General features: G+C 38.1%; 1 protein-coding gene across 2 annotated transcripts in view; it reads left to right on the top strand.

The window, feature by feature from the left end:
- The window catches only part of CPNE4 (copine 4), a 229377-nt gene that overhangs the window by 129978 nt on the left and 77967 nt on the right, over positions 1–21432 (top strand). For both annotated transcript variants that reach the window (XM_058818056.1, XM_058817983.1), the window contains 4 exons: positions 951–1022; positions 4494–4568; positions 9830–9913; positions 11235–11324. In XM_058818056.1, the coding sequence (XP_058674039.1) occupies positions 951–1022; positions 4494–4568; positions 9830–9913; positions 11235–11324 (321 nt within the window). The remainder of the gene's footprint in view (positions 1–950; positions 1023–4493; positions 4569–9829; positions 9914–11234; positions 11325–21432) is intronic.

Genomic DNA, 21432 nt, shown 5'->3' with positions numbered 1-21432 from the left:
CACAGCACAACTGTACTACAGTTATTTTCAGATTACAAATAATGCTGTGACTTCTAAGCAATGGTTTAGATTACCTTTACATCTGTCAACATTTTGAAGTTTCCACTTAATAAATAAATAAATGAATATAGCATTCACTTTACTGGTGACCAATACATTGGAACATCACTGTAGCTTAGCAGTTCTACATTATTGTAAGTTTCTTCCTTTTCTAATACTTTTGCTGGTCTGGTTTTAAATGTTTCAAAATCGTAAGGGAATGCTTGTTACTATTGATATGGCAAATAAAATCTTTTGTCATTGTTCCTCTGATGCCATTTATTTGTAGTATATTTACAATTTGGTTAATGACCAAGTTCATTTGTAATGCTGAGTTCTAGGGGAGGTTTGGTATGGGGTAAGCAAAGGAGACAATTTTGGATCTGAAGTGTGGGACAGCTTGCTTACTTCTGCCCTGAATTTAGAGCTACTGACATGTTGAGAAAAAATTAATTCCTTCTCCTTGTAAATGGACTTCAGTTTCCAATAAAAATTAATGAGTTGAGTTTTGGAGGTATCTCTGACAGATTTGCTGTTTACTGCTCCCTTCTTATTGTCTTTTAAGTCCAGTTAAACCTTGTTTCTGTCCCCTGTGACCATCACTGCAATACTTGAGGAAAATCTCTGTGTTTCTCACTCTTCTATTCAATGCAGTGAATTGTGTTCTTCCCATTCTGCTTGACCCCAAATGCTTTTTTGTCCTTCCATTGCATCCTATGCTATGCACACTTCCTGGGGACCTTTCTTGTTGGTTGTGGTCTTACTGCATTAACTCTGATCATGGATTGAGAAAGTACCTTGATACAAAAGGAAAAAAAAAAAAAGAAAGCAACATAAAACTGAAATCACAACAAACCATGTATTTACTACAGATTCTAATTATTTTTCCCTTTGTTTTTGTTTTCCTGCAGATTGTTTCTCAGAGGAAGCTCTCCAAGTCCTTACTCAAACATGGCAACACAGCAGGAAAGTCATCTATAACAGTAAGTCAGTCTTAAGCATGCTTTTGTTTTCCTGTTATTTAGAAATATCTAAAGTGACTAATTCTCTCTAAAAGCATCCTGCTAAGCCACAGAACAGCCCTTGATTGAGAAATGTATTTAAATTGTTTATTTGACAATTTGCACTATTTCTGACAAATGCTTCTTTTAAGGAAATGGCAACAAATAATGTATGACTTGTAAAAAAGCCATGATACTTACAACTACTACTTTTAGGGTACTTGGATGGCAGCAAGTAACTTCTGCTGCTTGGATACTTTTAGTTGAATGACTAGAACCTTCAGAAATTAATTTGTACCTGCTTTGACACATAAAGGAACCTCATCTTTCTTTTCCCTTGGGCTGCTTCCAGCTTCTCAAGAAAAAAAAAGTTTGATGAGATTAGTTTTAAATGTGTTGTGATGCAACTAAGGACTGGATTGCCATAGCCCCGGATGTAACTTGAAATTTGAAAATCAGTGTATTACCTCTCTTTCATCTTCATCAATGCTGGCTTGCTTGGGTGATCAATCTTGTCTGCACTGAAACTGCCATGCTTGTGACTTTTGCAGCTCTGCATTAAGGCTATAATAAAATACTCTGCTTTGGGTATATCTGCTCTGTTGCCTCATGAGATTCAGAAGGATTTTTTTCCTTAATGTGTGATTTGCCAGATGGTTTTCTTCTGGCTTGATTGTTTGGGGTTTTATTTTCTGCCTTCAGCTGCAAAAGAGAGAGCAGACTCTGAGGTAAATTCTTGAGCACCCAGGGAGTTTGATTTCTTAGATGTCTTCCTATGTGCTTGGCTGGGAATTGATTCGCTTAAATGCATACAGTAAACTTGGTCTTGGTCTGGGGTTGGAAGGGAGTTCCCCCCTCATCTGGCTGAACAGAACCAGGAGAGAGTTTTGTTCCCTAAATAATTTCATATGGTTTGCCTGCTGGGATGATCTGAGCATACTTCATCTCACGCATCCCTATGGTGTTCTGGACCTCCCTTCTGTTCTTTGAGGAGCACAAAGTAGTTTAGTCTTGTGAAAACACAAATGCTGTAGTACAACTAAAATTATTAGGCTTGTTAGGGCAGTGTTCTGGCAAAAATTAAATCACTGTGATAAACAGAAGATGAGAGAAAATGAGTTAATAGTCCCTGCTGGCCTCACACTGGATGATAACCATGAAATATGGACCTTATTTACGTGCTTTGGCTTCTGTCCAGCAGTTCTAAAGAGCAAGTTGACTTGAATGGGAGAAAACTGAACCCACACAAAAAAATACTGTGTGGAAAGTTTTTTGTCTCAACAGAATAATTAAAAACTGATTAATGATCATTATTTCTGGACCTGGGGACATACCAAGTGTCTGTCAAGCATGGAAGTTTTTTCCTAACTCATTCAGTGTAGTGAATTACGAGTTTTTCATAGTATTTTGAAAGTTCCTATCTTAGCAAGTTTTGCTGGAATTTTGTTGACCTCTTGACTGTGTAATGTCTCATCCACACAATCTTATGATATGGCTGTGGGAAGCAAACAGAACATTGTTCTGCTTCTCCAGTTGGAAGTCTGTCAACCTTTACAAGAGCAGGTTCATTATTTTCAGTTAAAAATACTTCATGAAATTTAGTGTGCAATTCCCAGAGCGCTGTTAGTCACACACAGCTTAACCAGATCTTGTAAACCATCAGATTACATGGGAGAGAAATGTGTCAGACTCCATGGGTCAAATTTCATCAGCAAGCTGATGTTGCCTGGAGGATGTAACACACCACATATGTGCCTGTGTGATGGTACTTTATCCCCCAGTTAACCATCTGTGCCCCTGTGTGGCTGCATGTGAGTATTTTGTTTGGAGAAACACCACAGCTTGCTGCTGGGAGGTGTCACAGCCAGAATAGTCTCAGCTCAGGGAATTTTACTTAATTTAATGAATTGCCAATCAAAGTAAACTTTAAACTACTGAAAAACAAATTGGACAAAAAAAAAAAACTCCTAGGGAAAATGTTTTTCCTGCCCCTCTCCTGTACTCCACTTCTGACACCTCTCCTGCCTCCTTCATAGTCTTCACTCTCTTTGCCTTCACTTCATGTTGTGCTCAGTCCCTTTGATGAGGTGCTGTGTGACACAGGTCAGGATCAGAAAATAGTGATTTTTTTTGCCGGTCTTTGAGGTTTTTTTCTCTCATTTTCTTAGTTCTGCTCTGGACTCACACACACCCTTCAGGGGCATCTCTGCTCCAGGATGGGTCTTACCTGTGGGTGTACACAGAGGTGCCTCCTCCAGCATGGAGCACCTCCATCAGAGAGTGAATCTCCAGCTGCGTTCCCACAACATGGCCTTCTCAATGCCTCCTCCTGGATCTTCTTTAGGGGGGCATTGCAGGCCTCTCACCTCTCCTTCCTTTGTGTCTCTTGCCTCTGGCAGCTGCTGCACTTCTGACATAGGTTCACAAGATGCAGATGGCACCCCATATGCACCTCTGATGGGTTGATGTTTTTGAGAGCAGTCAGTAGCTGCTGCCAAACCAGTCTGGCAAATTTTTGGGTTTTCCCAGCAGCTCCTCAAGGACTTCAAGTGGTGGAGACAGCCAGATCCTATATGGCAAGGTGCCATGGCTGCTATGTGTGTGGTCATGAGCATGAAACACCTAGGGAATAGGTTTTTTTGGGAGATTTAATCCGTGGGGAGAACATTTACAATGAGGAAAAAGTTTTAAAGCTGTCAAATAGAATATAATGTGGTTTGTTTCAAAGAATATTTTTCAGTGAAATATGGCAGGTTTGGTTAGTGCCTTCTCTTCCCTGAGGCATTGTAATGGCTTACTTAGGAAACTGGTTTAGTTGGTTCTGTTGGGTTTTTTTATGACGTTGCACAGCAGAGTGACTGGCATGATTACTGATATAGCTTACACCATCTGAAAGAATCACACTAAATTATTTTAGGATTACTTGCTTCTGACTCCGTCCATGGTAAATTGTTTTGCCAATGTGGCTATTGCAAAAAAGCTATATCAGGAGAGCTCTCCTGCTGAAAATGAGCCTTTCATGGCAGCTAATGCCAGGTGACTTCACTCCTTTCTTCATTTATCTTGCCAAATGATGCTGAAGTGGCATAAAAATAATTGGGCTTTAGACCCGAGTAATACAACCCTTGTAGAGCGTTTTTGTCCCCTTGGACACTGGGAAATTGTGGAATTCTCTGTTTTCCACTCTGAGGAGGAGCACTTGGTCAGAGGAAAGGAATCCCTGGTGGATGTGGGTGTCTGTCCATTGGCAGGTGATTGACAAGGCATAGTTGCATGGCACAAAGTGACTCAGGTTTGTGGGCTGACCAAGGTGATGTCCTTCCTGACGGCAAAGAGAAACACATTAACTTCAGTTTCCTAAAAGGAGTCTCCAGTCTTCACACAAAAAATGGCATAGTTCTCCCCTCCCATTACACCATGCACAACTCAAATGTAGCTTTCCATTTCATTTAGGTGATTGCTGAGGAATTGTCTGGCAACGATGACTACGTTGAACTTTCATTCAGTGCACGGAAATTGGATGACAAGGTAAGCTGCTCGATATTAACCTTTCTGAAAGATATAAGAATGCCTGCAAATATAATTTGATGAGATCTTCCATGACAGATTTTTTTTTAACCTTGTGTTATTAAACACATCAGGGTTTTCAGATGGATGTTCACAATGAGGCTTTCCTCGGGTTGCAAGTAATTAAAAAAAAACCTCAAGGAAATCTAATTAAAATCAAGACAAGTTAATTACACTACAACCAAGACAATTTAATTATGTAAAATGCCACAGATCAGAAGTGTTTAGAGAAGTGAACTTTCTGTGAGTAGTCAGTGATGTTATCACTGAAGTTTCCTAAAATACAGATAGAAAATTTCATAACAGCTCAGTCATGATAGACATTTTGTTCAACAAAAAGTATATCAAATGTGAGAAAAAGACTTGCATAGTTGTGAAAAACTTTTTCCTTCTCTAGGAAAAAAACTTTCCACTGACTCAAACACTTCTCAACATTATAAGGAATACCTCTTTCTGAAATTATCTGTTATTGTTTAGCAATTATAATAAGTATCTCGACTCACAACCCAAGAAAACCTGATGTCTGCTTGTACCACTCTCTGTCATTTCAGTGTAATAGCAGGCATAGAATACTCTGAGGTATATAGTCCCTTCTTATACATGGAGATGCTTCTAATTAGAAACATATGGCAGAATTATAAAAAGGTTTAGGATGGTGATGCCCCAAGTGTGTTCTTGTAAACATCTGATGTGAGAGTAGCTTAAAATCAAATCAGTGAAACTACTTTTGGATACATATACATCAGGTTTACAAAATCAGGTTGTAACTTATGAAAAATATTTTCACTTGAAACTACCAGAAAATCTCAGGCAAGCAGAAAGTACACTGAAAGATGAATAGTACTGGCATATAACTTCAAAATAAACTTTATAAAATGTATAGAATTTTACTGTGCTCAGGATCATTAACAATCATAAATTATCAGGACCTGAATTTGCATCTCATCTGAAAAATAAATTACTTTCCTCTTCCAGAGTTGCTGGAGTCTGAGCGGTTTTGAGTTGCATAATTTATTTAGGTGTCAAAATGTCAATTTAATAGCCTTTCTTTAGACAGGTATCTTTAGAGGTGATTCCCAAACTTGTACAATTTCCTCCCATTCCACATGCTGTCACATCTAGGAAAAAGGAAAGGACATAAGCAACATAATAGGACTCCACTTAGTTATTGCTTTCCACAAATGCAAGATGTGATCTGCTTTAAATATTATGATTGCTTGTAGCTCTTGTTGGTATAAAGGATACTGCCAGAGTGCAATTCTGAGCCAAGTCAGCGTTGACTGAGAAGCAGTTTTAGACAGTGATTGAAACACTTTATGGGGATAAGGTGAGAAGGATCAGTCTGAAATACTGCAACAGTGTTGTCATTCTTGCCATTGAACATGTCCAGTCAAGGTGGGCTTCATCTAAAAAAGAATTCTTAGATGATGCAGTGTGCAAGTCAAGCAGTGACTCATCATGTCTTATCTGAATCCAAACTCCTGTCTTCAACTGATGAAAATCTCTGGAAATCTATTGCATTGAAAGAAGTCTTTCAATTTCCTCCAGCTAAAGATGTAGCTCAATACCTGGCTGAAACTTGATTTTAGAGGCTGAAAATTTTCTTATAGAGGATACTTCCTCTATAAAAAAATTGTACAGCTTATAATGAACTTTGACATCATTAGATGCAAGGCACTATTGGTAATTATTTTTATTAAGGTTTGAAATTACTTACATTTCACAGTTCAGCCATTGGTGAAAAAGAATGAGTGCTCTGATGACACAAAAAGGGAAATAAACATCCAAGAATTGCAAAGAGCCAATTTGTAAAATCCTAGGCATGGTTTTGCATGCCTCTCCCCACTCAGAGAAGTGACCACCTGAGTAGAGATGTAATATCAGAGAAACAAACTGAGGGTTGAAACTGGCTTTGGAGTCTCCTGAAAAACAGAGGAAGCCTCTGTATGTATTTCCTACACTAAGGAAAAACACTTATTTCCAAAAACTCATTTTTGGAAAATTAAACTGAATTTGTTGATCAGATTTATCAGGGAGGATATGTTTGTTGCATGTTTTTTACTCTCCTGACGTAAAACTGCAAGAATTTTAGAGAAGCTACAGAACAAAGCCTAATAATTTTTTCCTACTGGAGTGGCTGAAACATTCAGTGAAAAATTATTGGAAAATTATGGATAGGAAAGTTTCCTTTAGTTAACTGACTTCAGCAGAAATAACAGTTATATTCTTTTATTACAGTGCTTATTTGGAAGGTATAACTGCTTTTTCATGTTTTATTGAAGCTCTGTCAGCTCAAATGGCACATCTTTGTTTCAAGAGATCCACTGAGAACACTTCACTGTGGAACAATAACTTTTGGAAAGGTTTTATTGCATTAATAGCTGTGTCACAATTACTATAACAAGCAGCTACATTTTTTATGATAGCTATAATAAATTATGAGCACTGAGGCAGGAAAACTGCTTCTCCTGTTCTGAGAGAAGCAGTTACCATTCTTTGGGAAAGATTATCCAGCAAATATCTGCAAAATATGAGCTAATATTGCTTTTTTATATAGTTCTTTGGTATTAAACTACTACCGAAAAAAACCTCATCAAATGCCCTGTTGCATAGTATTCAACATTTTAGTCTTTTGGCAGCTTCACCCTTCTTTAAGGGACCTTTGACTTGATCCCCAATCCTGAATTTTAAAAATTGTTGAGGTCTGAAAATGAATCTACTAAAACATGTGTCAAACTAGGGGCTTAGAAACAGATATATCTAATTTTTTTAAATCTAATGTACTTGTGTTATTACTGTATAACTGCTGCGCATACTGAAAGAACAATGTGCATTATACCACCAGCAAATGTATTACATTAATCATTTAAATATTATTAAAATAGCACACTATATTGCAGCTATTCTTCTTTCAGAGGATATTCTTGGAGGATAATACAAAGCTATTAATTTCAACATAACAACCAAAAAAAGTTAATTGTGAAAGCAAATGTTTCTTTAGCTTATCATTTCTACTTATTGCAAAGCACTTCCAATATAGAAGGATTTTTTTGTTCACACCTCAATTCTGATAGTAATTAGGTCTTTATTTTGCATTGGAGGAGGAGTAATATAAACAACCATCCAGCATTAAAATCTTTCCTTTTATGTGGTGTTATCTTGGTAGTTAAAACCAGAAATTATTTCCTTTGTGCTGATGTGCTGTCATACCTTTGTGATATTCAGCTAGGAACAATACTGTGTTTTGAGCATTAAATGAAATCTTGGCTTCCTTTCTGAATGCTTTTGCACAGCAGGGTGCATTCTTTGGATATATCATTTTGAGGTACTTTCAAATAACTTATCAATTTGTGTTTGATAAAGAAACTCTGAACATTAAGCTTTTACCCAACTTCAATCAGAATGCTTCTGTGTGAGAAGAGACAGCTCAGTCTTTTTTAACCCTATGCACTCTGGATTTTCGTGTCACTATGATTAAACCAACACCCTCTCTCTCTGCTTGTTCTCTTTGCTATACACCGGCAATCTGGCAGAATTTGATCACCAAAACCCCCCATATCCTAGAAGTTTCAAATTTTGAGTGGTGTCCAGATACTAAATCTTCATCAGGGCCTTGAGGCAAACTCTAGAGTTATTTAGTTGAATTTGACACCGGTTTTACAGAGGTTGATGTAAAATGTCCTGTTTACCATGTAGCTGGAACAAATAACAAAGCCAACAGCTTTGTTGTTCCATGCTCCCCATGAAAGGATTTGACAAATAAATCTTCATGAGCTTTGCATCAGCTGTTAAACGGGCCACTAAGTTTTCTCTAGAAAGTGAAGAAGCAGATCAATGATAAAACAGCCCTCTCAACACAACATTATGTCATTTTTAGGGGATGACAAGACTTAAGGTCCCTTGAGCCTTGCTCAAGGCTTTGTGGTCTGTAGGAACTCATTTTCTTCTCCAGACATTCAAATTCAGGTGTCCCTTTTCAAAGCCCTGAGTTTTTTGTTTGTTTTGAACTTGTGGAATTGAAAAAGTGCCCTAAAAATAATTTTGCAAGGCCCAGACTTTGGCTAGCATCTTATCCAAAGTTGTTCCCAAACCAATGGTTTTGCAGCTAATCAAAAATAGGTATGGTGGACATTTGGTGAGGAGAAATTAATAGAATTATATCTATTAGAGTAATTTTTACACTAACACTATCATAGAAACACTTGGATACTGAACAGACTTTTTCACTTCCCCAAACTGACATGGGGTGTGTGGTTTTGGATATGTCCTATACAGAAGAATAATATGCATATGCACAAAGTTCATCATGTGGCTCTTTTGAAGAAGAAAATTAAGAAGGGACTTGAAACTATAGGAAATGGACTTAGTGCTTTTGAACCCTACTTTTTCAGCATAGCACAGTTAGAAATTTGAAGGTTTCTCCCTCCTGGGTTAGCAGGCAGTTACTCTTCTTCCTCCGAACTAGCATATCCAGAATAAATGAGATGTTGAAACAAAAGAGCCTGTGACCAAACTAAAGCAGCACTATAAAAATCAACTTAATTTAGGTTTGTGTAAGAAAGTTCAGGGTTGTTAGCTAGATACAAGACTAGGAGAAGGTGTTCTGCAGTGTCACAGATTTGCCTAGTGATACCAAGTTGTTTCCTGCATTACACTGCTCTGTTTGTCATCTTAGCATGGGCCATGTTACCACACCCTGAAGAGGACTGGCTTCTCTAACCACCTCTAATCCATTGTGACAGGACTTGTGTTAGTTGGTGGCAGCATAATGTCTTGGCCAATTAATTTCTGTTTTGAGAGGGTAGGTGAACAGTGTGCAATTCAACCCCAGTGTGGAATATGCTTCAAAGTGCAATGCATTAGAAAACTGGTATCAAAAGATCAAACAGGTGTGGAGGAAAAAAGAAACAAGGTAGGTGGATGACAGAGCTAATGCTCAGGAATCTGGGCTGGATGTAAGAAGGGAAGAGGTTGTAAAATGATATTTTACAGTTTTGCATGCCATGATTAAATAGTCAAACTGAGAATAACAACAGTACCACAGGAATCCTTGTGAGACAAGGACAAGAATGAAGTATTGCTGAGAAACACCAAGACGTCTCACTAAAACTACTCTGGCTCTTCCTTTTCATTAGCAGTCAGGGAAGAACCCAGTGCATTGTGCCTGAAAAGATGAAAGAAAATGAAGCCTCAAGAGTAACTGATCCTGTACTTTATTTTAGGATTTTTTCAGCAAATCTGATCCTTTTCTGGAGATTTTTCGGGTGAACGATGATGCAACCCAACAACTTGTTCACAGGACTGAGGTAAGGAATAGAGTTGAATTCACTTTCCAAGGACACAGATGGGCTGTCAGGAGGCATACTTTATGCTTCCCATGTCACAAAGGGAAGTGGTTTTAAATGTGGATGTGCAAACACTCACACTTTAAAACACTTTCTGTGGCCGCATTTCTCTTCTCAGAGAAAAGCAAGGCACAACTTCCCAAGGATTTTCTGGGAATTACAGCAAGGAACCTCAGAGAAAGAAATAACAGTTCTTATCTCATTTGCTGCTCCTGTGTTGTGTCAAAGTAGAATGCAATGTGGAGATTGTTTACCGAAAGTGATGGCATTTTGTTTCCTTGGCCTATCAGGGCCAAGCACATGTCCAGGCTGCTGGTCAGCAGACAGTCATGAGATTTTGTTCAGCTGAGTTGAGTTGAGTTGGGTGCTTGTGCAGATTCCTTTTAGATGTAATGTGATGTAGTGCAATAAAGTAATTAATTAGCCTTCTGATATCAATGGAGTCAGATGCATCATTCCTCTCACATGTCAGGCAAAAATATCACCGATACACTTCCTGGTGTTACACTCTGATGTCGTTAACTAATGGGTATCAGGTCTTGACTTGTGCACCTTAGAGTAAAGGAAGATGAAGCCAAAGGTCCAAACCTAATTAAATTGGCAGGTACTCGGTTGGAAGGTCAGGAGATTTAAACATTGGATTTAGCCAAAACCAGGCTACAGGCTGTATCATATTTTCCCATTAATACTATGTTGCTTCTTCCCCACATCCTCTCAGGGATTGTAATCTGGGTGCTTTACATTTGTTTGTTATCAACTAGTGACATAATTGCTCCATAATAAATGGCACTGCCTTTAAAAATGGCATTTAGGTGTACAGGGTGGAGCTGTGGCAGGTGTTAGGGGTTATAAACCTGTTATGGATTCCGCAGAGTTTTCCTAGTAAGGTAAACAGTGTGCCTGTAAATTGATGTTGTCGATCCCCAAAGCCCAGTCCTGCATGTCTTCATTGCTTCCAGTTAAATTCTGCACCCTCTCCCTTGTCAGTTTTCTCCCACTGGGGTGTGGCAATGCTGGAGCAATGTCTGTAACATCATCTGTGGGTATGTATGGGTCCATTTCCCACTCCTGCTCCTTTTGGGGCTTTGCAGAGGAAAAGTGTTGGAAAGTGCCTGTTGCTCAAGGGCTCATATCTCATTGGATGTAGTTCTGAAAACTCCAGCTGAGCTCTGCTTTCTTCTCTTGCTGGTGAATGTACTGTATTGAGAATTGTGGCTCTTGTTAGCATTCTGCTGAGAGATGTGGAAATGTTAAGGGTTCTCTTTCTTCTTTTCACTCACAGGTTGTGATGAATAACTTAAATCCAGCGTGGAAGACCTTTAAAGTGTCTGTAAATTCTCTGTGCAGTGGAGACCAGGATCGCAGGCTAAAGGTCAGAAGTAATTCCTACTTTTTTAGTAGTTTTACTCATAGAAAACAAAAGTTGGTCTCTCTTTTTCAAGTGTAGATTGCTATTCTTCACTTCCCTCTTCTTTGATGGAAAAGATGATCACACAGCTGCATTATGATTACCATTATCAAATTAAGGATGCAGAGAGGTGGTAATCCACTGTAATGAGTAGATTATGCTCTATATTTTTTACAGTAACCTCAAAAAATATGGGGCTGTTTTCCCCAGTCAGTTGCATAATTTAAATCCAACATCATTTAACTGGTGAAAGTATACTCAGGAGAAGAGGCAGCCCTACCACAATCTTAACTACTATTTCCTCACTTCTATATCTGGAGGCCTTCTGTAAAAGAAACGCTGCAATAGGAGATTTTTTATTATACTTGAAGAATAGGATGGCCGCAAAAAGACATGTGTCATAGTAATGGAAGTGTTTCTAGTCGGCAGAAAGACAGATAATTGGGAACATGGAGCTTTGTGTAGAAAAAAATCATCTTCTTTTGGCTAATTTGTCTTAAATCAAATCTTTATCCAATTGTTTTTCTGACCAAGTTTAAGGCTAATACTAAATTTAAAAACATCAAACAAAGAGCACTGGTGCAGAGTGTCTATTCAGACTTTTAGACCTGATGGAAGGATATTGGACCTAAAAGTATGACTATTTTTTTTCTTACTATATCAAATTACTTAATAGAATTTTATTTTGTCCTTGCAAACATTTCTTCTTTCATCATTATAGCTGCAAAACCCTGGAGAACAGGTCTTGTCATTTTTCACTCCTTACCGCAGGATGCACTGTGCAGATGGAAAAAATAAAATGATGGTGAGGACATGTTACAGTGCACATCTTCGCTGTAACTTTTTTACCCTTTCCACAGATGTGTGGAAAGGGTATAAAAGCTGTCTTATGAATGCTTGGATTCACAAAATTAGCCCTGTTATTATGGAACAACATATAAATTTGAGTCAAGAAATGGATCAGATTTCTGCTACTGAAATGAAAAGCAGAATTAGCACAGCACTGCCTTCATCACATTGTGTACATGTGGTCTTTAAATCACTTAGATGAGAAAACCTAGGAAGAGAAGCAAGCAAAATATGAAGTCTAGGATGTGAGAACAAGTGGCAAGTCCATAAGTGTAGAGAAATGAGGTTCCACAGGGAGAAAAATGCTCTTATCTTTGAAATCAAGGTGAGAATGTATAAGAAAGGCTCAGATTTCAGTGTGGGCAGAAGAAGATGGGTCTGGGAATAAAGATGGTCTTTTGAGCTATGAGCAGAGACAGTAGTCAAAATTGTTTGCAGACAAGCTGCCAAAAGACAGGCTGAAAGGGTAGAAGTGAAGAGGAACAAGAGTAGTCCCTTAGGACTGCCTGTAGAGAAGATACAGGCAGTCAGTGAGAGAATGGCTGAAGAAGAAAACCAGAGCAAGACAGGTCTCATTAAACTACTGGTAATTTTCAAGACAATCTTTTATTCCCTCTTTTTGGGAGAACTTTTCATGGTTTTCGCTTGTGTATGCAAATGTTTGCAGCCCTGCTTTAGGTATCTGAGTATTTGCCTGAGGCTACAGTTCAGCTATTTGCAGAAAAGCTAAAAGTACTAAGATGTGCATCAGATTATGAGTACAGGAATATTTTAAAACTAATTATGGCTGTAAAATAAAAAAAAACAACTTTATACTTATTTCAAATCAGGCCTTTTATAAGTTTTGGTGAGTGTAAGATAAGACTGTTATGGTAGAGCAGCCACCCAAATCACTTATATTTGAGAGATGCCATATAGTACTTCTCAGATAATTATTTACTTCTTTTCTAGATGATCTATAACCTAGGAATTGGATGGCAGCTAGGACAGAAGAGTGAAAATTATAAGAATTAGAGAGATGAAGTGTCTGTGACTGGTATAGCACTGTAAGAATGTTTATATTTTGTTTTACTCTGATTGGCTAAGCATTCTACTCTTTGCATTACCATATTTTGGAAATTTTGACTTCAGTTGCTTTGTTTCACTTCATAAAGTATATAGCAATATGTTACTGCTAAGTGTTGGAAGAGTTCCCTGCGCCTTATTTAACGTGGGGGAGATTTAGTGTATTCCAGCTGCCTTGCTGAGCACCAGCTTCTTGCCAAGATTGTTTGATCACTGTGAGCAGTAATTGCATAAGGCTGGGTAGTTTTGTGTCTCTTCCTGCTGTTAGTTTTTAACATACTCTAAAAGCATAATCTAAGTTAAGGCTTAAAGAGGCACCAGAAAGGCTCGGAGGGAGCTGTCAGCTTGTGGAAATTCTCAACTGCAGACACTTTGCAATTATGCCTACCTTTGGTTTACCTCTGTAGGCTGTTTGGAAGCCTGAAGTCCTCGCCCTTCATCTCTGCCACTGAATTCAAATGGGTACTGAGCTTAGTGGTCAGATTTTTTTGTAATGGGGAATGAGGATTAACATGGGAAAAGAACCCTAACAACTCACAGAAAGTCATTCAGCTCACAGGGAGTTTGCTCTTCATAAATCTTGCACATAAAGCAGTCTTTACACTGTCTGGGCATTTGAAACTTTCTGGTTTCAAATGTCTGTTTAGAAAGATAAGATGAGCAAGGTCACTAAAATCAAAGCAACCAATAGTTTGGGTCTGCCAAAAGTCTTTTGCTATCATTCTTTACAAAGTCTGTTAATTTTAATTACTTATGGGCTTTTAAAGAAAAAACTAATTTTGCTTTATTTAGCTGTGGTGCAGAGAATAATGAACATTTTATTCCTCTCAGGACATCTTGTAAAACTTTATTACAATTATTGCTGCTCTAGGTTTTATTATGAGAAGTATATATTAGATTTATGGACCTACTAAGCTTTTCTTCCCAGACAGTGAAACCATCCAAGAAGTCTGGTCACGCTTCAGTGCCAATCATACCTTCTTTTAATGCTAACAGGACAGACAATTAGTGTATGCATTGAAGTGAACAAAATGCCTCTTAGATCCAAAAGTGGTGCATTGCTTTTCTGATATGTAAAGATTTTCAAATCACAAAAGTGACTACTGATAAATCTGAGTGAGGATTGTACTCCTTCTGAGGGCAGGTTTATCCTAGTCTGTTCTGCTGAAAGTCCTGTAAATTGTGAAACTTTGGCATTCAAATCTGGTTTCAGCATGTGAGTTATGTTGCTGTCAATGGTTTATCTGAAATAAAAGATTGTATTGTGGTTACCTTCTGGTAGAGATCATCTACTGCCATTCTAATAGTTGCAGGGTTCTTCTTTCTCTAGAGAAGTCCTGGGAATGTATACAGAAAAATAATCTCTTTTTGTTTTAGTGTTAGGTGCTATAACACTTGGAAAATAAACTCCTAACAAGGTGCTTGTTAGGCAAAGGCCAAACAAGCACACGGCATACAATAATTCTATCTCCTGCTGAGGTTGTATGGAGAACCTCCTCAAAAGAAGTTCTGTTCACAAGGAAAAGTAGGAACTGAGGGAAAAAAACTGAGGGAATAAAAATGTTTCTGAGGTGAACTGATAAGCTGCTAGGAGAGTGGGAGGCACATGTCATATCTGTATAGAAAGCCCTTTCCATCTTCCACCCACATAGGGGAAATTTTCGAAGGAAGGCTGTCCATTAGATATTTTTCTACCTTTCAAAAATCTGTCTGTTGCAATTATATCATTGCTGTCAGCTTGTTTACTGCTTCATCCCTGCGTGACCCAGATTACAGGTGCTGATCACAGTGAAATTGGTGCAGTTGCGAGAGGGACACGCAGCCGTGGTTACCAGGGCTGTTCCATACACCGGGCTGTAAGGCCTCTCTCTGTGTGTATGAATGGCTCTTTGCAGCCTGAAGCCCTCAGACAGTACAGTTTCTTTTGGCAACCATGGTAAGGTTGCCTCTTCCTGTGTGCTTCTAATGAGATTAAAACTTGGTTCCTGCCATTCTTCTCCATTTTCTTTTATGTCCAGTTGACTCTCTTGGCTCTGTCTATCTGATGTGTTGGAGTAGATGTATCTCAGCACAGGCAATGTTTGGGTTTCTGCTGACAAGTCTACTTCCATGTGCTTGTAAACTGCAGTGTATCTACAATGCTCTTAGTTCTAGCAAGGTGCACTCAGGACTTTAAAGGTCATTTTCAATTTATTTCCTTATTAAGATCTTGATAAATAAGTCACTTTCCAATGTGAATTTTCATAGACTGTGAATTTTCTACATTTTTTGGTAGGTCATTGTTAACAAGGTCTTGAGAGACCAGCACTTTGCTTAAATTAGTAATCTATGCAGTGCTGTCTCTGCCTTGTTGATACTATTATATAATGTGAACCTCATTACAATATTAATAGAAGAAGCTGCACAGCTTACAAAAAAGATCTTGACATTGTTCTGGATGCAAATAGATAATCACTTGATTTTAATTTTATTAATTAAAATCATTACATGAGAATTTGTTCTTATTATAATGATCACTTCCCAGTGTCTGCTATTGCAGTTTTGGGGGTGGAATGTTGGGTCTGCTTCAGACAGTTATAACCTTCTGTTTCCTTCTGATTTCTTAAAAGTGTTGACTCTTTCATGCAAAATGATGGATCATTAGGGGAAGAAATTGCTTTTTACAGATTGTTTGCTCCATTCTGAGTTAAGGAAAAGTGAATAGCAGCGGATATTTTTATATTCTCTGAATTATTGCTGCTGTGTTCTCTAGATCAATAAGTTTTCAGTGACCTTTAATACTTGACTACAGCTCTGCTTATAAAGGTGCATTATAAACTGTAAAATAAACCCTCAGTATCTCTGAAAGCCACTAGTGAAAGTAACTGAGCAGAACCTGTGAAGGAGACCAAGTAAAGTTTAAAATACAAGGAATAATATAGTCAGACAAATCCATTAGTGCTTTTATTCTTTCACAGTTTAGCTGCCAGAGTATGTGAAGCACTAGTATGGAAAGAAACAGTTTGTGGTCAACAGCAATAATTTCTGCAGGATTTTGAAAAGCACATGCCTTAAAAGGCAATTCAAGCAGTGTCAAATGATGATTAGAAAGGCATGAGCTGAAGGATTTTATGCTGTTCCCTAAAAGAAGGCTCATTTATTGTTTTCTTTGGGCTTTTAATTCCATGTAGAAAGAGACTGGCACCAAGAACAAATTACAACACAGGCTAGATTTGCTGGTTATTTTCTTGATTGGGTGATTTCAGTCATACTTGATTAACTAAGCAGTTCTACATTTTCCCTTCAATTTACTCACCAAATTAATGCCAGTGGAGCCAATCATTCCCTGGTTGCTTACCCTGGTGTTATTGAAGAGATGTTTGCAAATGGAGTCCTTCATGTAGAAAATGTTCAAAAATAAAGAAGGGTGACTCAACCTTTACATGCCTTTAGTATGAATCAAAAGATAATTTCAAATTTCTTTTTTAGTTAGTTGTTTCCTTTTCATTAGGTCAAAGCATTTTCCTGGAATCTGTAGAATAATTGCGTCACTCTTAGAGAATACCACTCTTTCTTTACAGACTGAATAGTATTTATTTATTTATTTATTTATTTATTTGTTTATTTATTTATTAGCCACTTCAAGGATGTTATTGTGTTGTGAATTTTCAGCAAAGTTCTTCTAGAGCTCAGTGTGCAGCTGATAATTTTGGATAATTAAAAGTTCCTTCTTGGTGAAGAAGAAAAAAAATAGGCTTAAATATTAGGATGAGGTGTATATTTAATAAGCTAAGAGAAATATTTGTTTCAGTGCATACTTATGCTTCATAAGCATAGGAGTTGTAATACAGTCTTCAGAGAGAATGATGCATTATTTTGAGGGTTATTATAAAATCGAGCAACACACTATGAAAGGCAGTGTCTGAGACCTTCTTGCCTAAATACCATCTAACCTTCATTTCAAGTAAATGTTTCTTTTCCTTTTCTTTCATATTCCCCTTGCTTTCTCTACATGAGAGAGAGAAGTGCTACCACAGGCACTACAATGATTATTAAAAACTTTAGATGCCTATTTCATAAGGCTTACAGTGACTGTGGGGAATTTGCTGCAACCACTCTCCCTGTTGTCTGTTTGGGTTAATCTACAATTGGCTTATGATATGAGTGCCTCCTGAATTCACTAATTGTAGCAGTGTGTTTGGAACCCTGACTTGTCTGAGTGTGTCAAGGACTGACCTGATCAATCTTCATAAACTCGATGCAGGTGGAGTGTAAGATTTAAGATGACCCTCAAAACAAAACTGATTAACTCTATGTGTGTGTGTGATCTCAGCTTACAGATTTATTTATTTTTTTCTCTTGCTGTTCCTTAGTTGTATTCTTGATAAAGCAGCTGAAGATGCTAGGGAAGAAAATACCATGTTGCAGTCAAGATTTAGGGGAGAGAAATAGACTCAAGAAATGAGCTTGATCCCATATCTGTTGGAGTCAAGTGAACTCATTCCAGTGACTTTCATAGCCACTAGTTTGTTCTCCATTGAAATGAACTCCAGTGAATTGCTGGATATATAGCAAATTAATTGTCACATTAACTAATCTAGATTTGGGTTAATTGATGTTTGTGACGTGCTTTGAAGATGAAAGAGCTCTCTAAATAACAAATGTTGTCACAATAATTAAGGATCCAAGTGAATTGCACAAGGAGAGATCATCTGACACACTGTTGTTATAAAGAAAAGAGATTATATTCACATCTCCAAGGGCCTGGGTGCTGAAAAAGGTGGTAGAAGGCTGAAAATCTGGTATATTTAAATAAAATGGGCAGGGTAGCAAGGGACAGGAGTCTTTCTCCCAAACTTGGATGACTGACAGACCAAATTTCAGAGTTCACCCTGTGAAAAGAGATTTTTACTTCCTGTTCCTTACCAGAACCACCAGTTCCATGACCTTTTGGGGAGAAATGAAATTTCATCCTGACATTACAAGGAGAATTCATAGTCTGAAGCAAGGGCAGAGAGGACAAAAAACAAAAAAATATTTTGTGTGACTATGTTTGTCTGGATTAGGGGATCTGAGGAGTGTTTTCTCTGTTTCTCTTTTGCAAATAAGAGGATTGCCTCCAAATAATTTGTACATTGCATTTCTTGTGAGCTTCCTTCAATTTGCCAACTGCCTCCATGGTTCCATCTCAAGACAAATAAGTACAGGCTTCTACAGCTTTGCTATGCAAGTCATCAGTATGAGAAACATTTTGAAGGGCTCTTTCTCATTATCTTTGAAACCGAGTTTTAATCCTCTGAAATGAAGCAGAGGCTCCTGTAAGTGCTGCTGACTGTAATCCAAATCAGGGGTCTGGTTCCCTCACAGGGGAATAGCTGATAGAGCACTAAGTCCCATCCCTGGGACCATTTAAAATGAAACAAAGCACAGCCCTGGTAATGAGGACCATTCCATACTGGAGGGCGGGCATGTGGGATGCCAATTAATTAAATGACCTCTATATTCTTCCCAATTTTCATATCTCTGTGTTGATAGTGCACTGAACATCCTTACAGACCCCAGAATTAGCTCAGAGCTGCTTACTGTGTAAGTTTAGAAACAAGTGTTACCATTTTGAATTAAAATAAAAGAATGAAGCTCTTCTGTCACTAAACTGGATCAGGATTAGGCATGGCTGTAGCCTTGTAAAGCAGCTGAATGCTGTACTGAGAGAATTTGAAGTCTTGTGTATCTTAAAGAAAATCCATCATTTTCATGCCTTTGTGTCTCCAGGACATTTTACTGTGTGACTTACACCATCCTGTGATATTAAAAATGGAAGTCTAACCAGTTTTTCATATTCTTTTTCTTCATTGTTTTCTGCTGAGATTGGAAAAAATAGGGAAGGCAATTTCTAGACAATCTCATTTCAGTCTCTTATAAAGTAACAAAGCCTCACATTGGCTGAAATATAATCAACTTACTAAGGCCTTTGGTTTCTTTCCAGTTGTATTTTTTACTGTGTAAATTGAAAATTAGGCACTCACAGAAATTCTTTCCTTGTTGCAAAATCTTGTAATAAATGTAGTCATTGCAATGAACTACATACTTTAAACAGAAAGATTACCTTAAAATTCCACTTATAAATTGTATTTGATAGTTTATGGGCTAACATACTGCCATGTGAAAATGGCTACATGGTGCAGATAATAAAATGTGTATTTTAAATTTTAGTACTCTCAGAGAAACTAGCAGAATCAAATATTAGGCAAAAGAAAACATTTGTTAAAAAAAATAGAACTAGTACCTTCAGGGGCCCAATTATAAGTTGTTTGTGATATTCAGGGCATCACAAGGGCAGAAATAGGTATTAAGTGTGTCTAAATGCAAATATTTTAGAAGATGTCTTATTACACAGTGGTTACTTGAAAAGTGTGAACTTAGTCTCACACTAAATATGTGTATTTAGCCCTTCTGTACCCAGGGATCTCATCTAACACTCATTCTGTTAAAATTTAGATCTGCATTTTTAGTTTACAAAAAACATGTTTTCTCACAGCTAGATGATATACACATTTTGTAATATGTAAGTACATGTGTATAATGTACATGCACCTGACATAATTAATTATTTTTTGCAATAAAAAATGTTTTATCTCCCTTACCAAATCTAAATTAGTTACCCTAAATTAAGCATGATTTTCATGTTCTCCCAACAATTTTGAAATTGCTCAATGGCAGTTCTCTACAGGATTCCATGAAAAAAAAACAGCCCTCCTTGTGGTAATACTGGAGGAAACCATGGCTCTTGGGACCAGAGGCTTCAGTGTGTTTATGGGTAGCTGTTGTTCTGTTAGTGTGTTACAGCTGCTAAAGCATGCCAGGGAAGTTTTGCCACTGTTTGCTATCACTAGCTCAGAGCTTTGAGCAGGATTTGATGTTAGGATAAATCTCCTTTGGGACACCTCCATCCCAGTATCACCCAGACAGAGAAATCGAGAGCTGCTTGTTCACTGGGGACACTGGGGTTATTTTAATGGCCTGCTCACCAGGAGCAATGGCTCAGCTGTGTCCTTCAGGAGGCCTTGGAGGATGGTGTTCTCCTGGCCCCTCATCTGCTGAGCTGCCACTGTGTCAGCCCCAGCTGTTGCCACTGAGAGCTCCAGCTCTCAGATAAACCAGTGCTCTTCAGAGCCCCGCACTGACCTGCCAGCTGAGGTGCAGCCATCCTTACCCCTTTCTATGGGAAAAGCAAGGTGACCCCAATGCCAGGGAAGAATGATACATCTGACTCCATTGATTCAGAAGGCTAATTAATTACTTCATTATACTATATTATTCTATACTATATTTCACTCTATCTAAACTGAACAAAATCTCGTTACTGTCTCCTGACCGACCACCAGGACACAGCTTGCATAGATTGGTCAAGAAAACAAAACACTCATACCAGAATCCAATTACCAAATCCCTTCAGGTAAACCATCTTCCATAATGCATTCTACTTGTGCACAAACACAGGAGCAGCAAATGAGATAAGAATTGTTCTGATCATTCTCTTCCCTGCTTCTCTCACTGCATCTCTCAGGTTCAGAGAATGTGAATCCCACACCTTTCCATTTAGCTGTTCCACCATGCTATTCATAGAAGTTTTGCTCAACAGAATTGCTCAAAGTTTGGTGTATTTAGCTCATTGCTGCCACAGAACACCTTAAAGGATTTGCAAGCTGCTTTGAGCATAAGACTACTTTGTGATCATAGAGATGTTTCGTGTCCTAAGCATGACAGCCACTGTATCTGCTTTGCCTGAGATTAGCACAGTGACAGTGTTTCCTTTCACAAACGTGCTAATCCTTCCTCTCCTGAAAAGCACATTAATTGCCCATATATCCTTGAGTGGAAGAGAAGGTGAGTAATGCTAGAAATCCTTTCTCAGTAGTACCAGTAAGGCTGTCAGATCTCCTGGCCTGCTTTCAGAAGAGATGATAGAAAAGGCTGTGGCTGGCCTGCCCCATGCACTCCAAATTGCCTTGGTCTGAAGTTACAATATAATAACAGCAACAGCATCAGCAGTTGATCTCTTAGACAACTCTAGAGATCAAATGCCTAAGGTTTGTTTAGATCTACTAATCACCTCTTACACTGTTGACCATTACATTATTAGCCTAGAGTCCCTATTGCGGCTCCTTATTGATTTTAG

This window comes from Ammospiza caudacuta, chromosome 1, assembly GCF_027887145.1.
Source record: "Ammospiza caudacuta isolate bAmmCau1 chromosome 1, bAmmCau1.pri, whole genome shotgun sequence".
Taxonomy (NCBI): Eukaryota; Metazoa; Chordata; class Aves; order Passeriformes; family Passerellidae; genus Ammospiza; species Ammospiza caudacuta.
The sequence above is the reverse complement of the archived record's forward strand: the minus strand, read 5'-3'. Positions and strand labels throughout refer to the sequence as shown.